The 742-nt window shown below is 65.1% G+C and overlaps 1 protein-coding gene across 1 annotated transcript in view; it reads right to left on the bottom strand.

Annotated features, from left to right (window-relative positions):
• The window catches only part of FBXO15 (F-box protein 15), a 20,228-nt gene that overhangs the window by 9,463 nt on the left and 10,023 nt on the right, over window positions 1-742 (bottom strand). The window contains exon 9 of the mRNA XM_012725802.1: window positions 537-653. Within this exon, the coding sequence (XP_012581256.1) occupies window positions 537-653 (117 nt within the window). The remainder of the gene's footprint in view (window positions 1-536; window positions 654-742) is intronic.

The raw sequence follows: 742 nt of genomic DNA on the forward strand, positions 1-742 counted from the left end.
CACGGCCACCAGCGGGCAGCGCCAGTGGACACACCTGTCCGCAGGGAAATGGCGCCCGGAAACAGCCTGCGGCTCGGGGTGTGGGGGGAAATCAAAGCCATGGGAAGCGAAATACTTCCCAGAAAGAAAACCTCACTTCAGGAAGGACCCCAAAAAGCACCCGGGGGGCCAGAAGGTAATCAGTGGGAAAAGAAAAGGCGCGAGGACGACCTGGCTCAGGAGGGCCCGGCCGCCCTCAGACTCACTTCAAGGCCCTCACGGCCAGGCCACGGAAAACACGGCGAGGCCAGACGGGGCCCTGCTGGGGTCTGGCCCCGCGAGACGTGCGAATTCCGTGCCAGGACTTGAGCGGCCGGAGGGATGACGCGGCCGGGCCAGCCCGCGGTCACCGGCCGGCACACACCTCCCCCGGAACAAACAGGCAAATGTGGGCTTGCGAAGGCGCCGGTGTCTTAGCGACGGCTCCGTGCTGATTCAAGACGGACCGGCCGCAGCTGTTCTCAGCATATTGCGCTGGTGCCCCTCTGGCCTCTCACGGCGCCGCAGAAACGCAGCCGCCCGGATACGTACACAGTGGCCGAGCCCAGCGTGCTCCTCTCCACGAGGTGATGGACGTGAAGATTCGCCATCACAAAGGCCAGTTCCTCCTCCCCCTGCAAGGTCAGTTAGGAGACTGCCATCTTGAGGTGCCCTGCCGCGCTTCTCCCAGCTGGTGAAGCCCCAGCCCCTCTCCTAGCGGGGG

This window comes from Condylura cristata, unplaced genomic scaffold (assembly GCF_000260355.1).
Source record: "Condylura cristata isolate star-nosed mole 26May11 unplaced genomic scaffold, ConCri1.0 scaffold00016, whole genome shotgun sequence".
NCBI classification, from domain to species: Eukaryota; Metazoa; Chordata; class Mammalia; order Eulipotyphla; family Talpidae; genus Condylura; species Condylura cristata.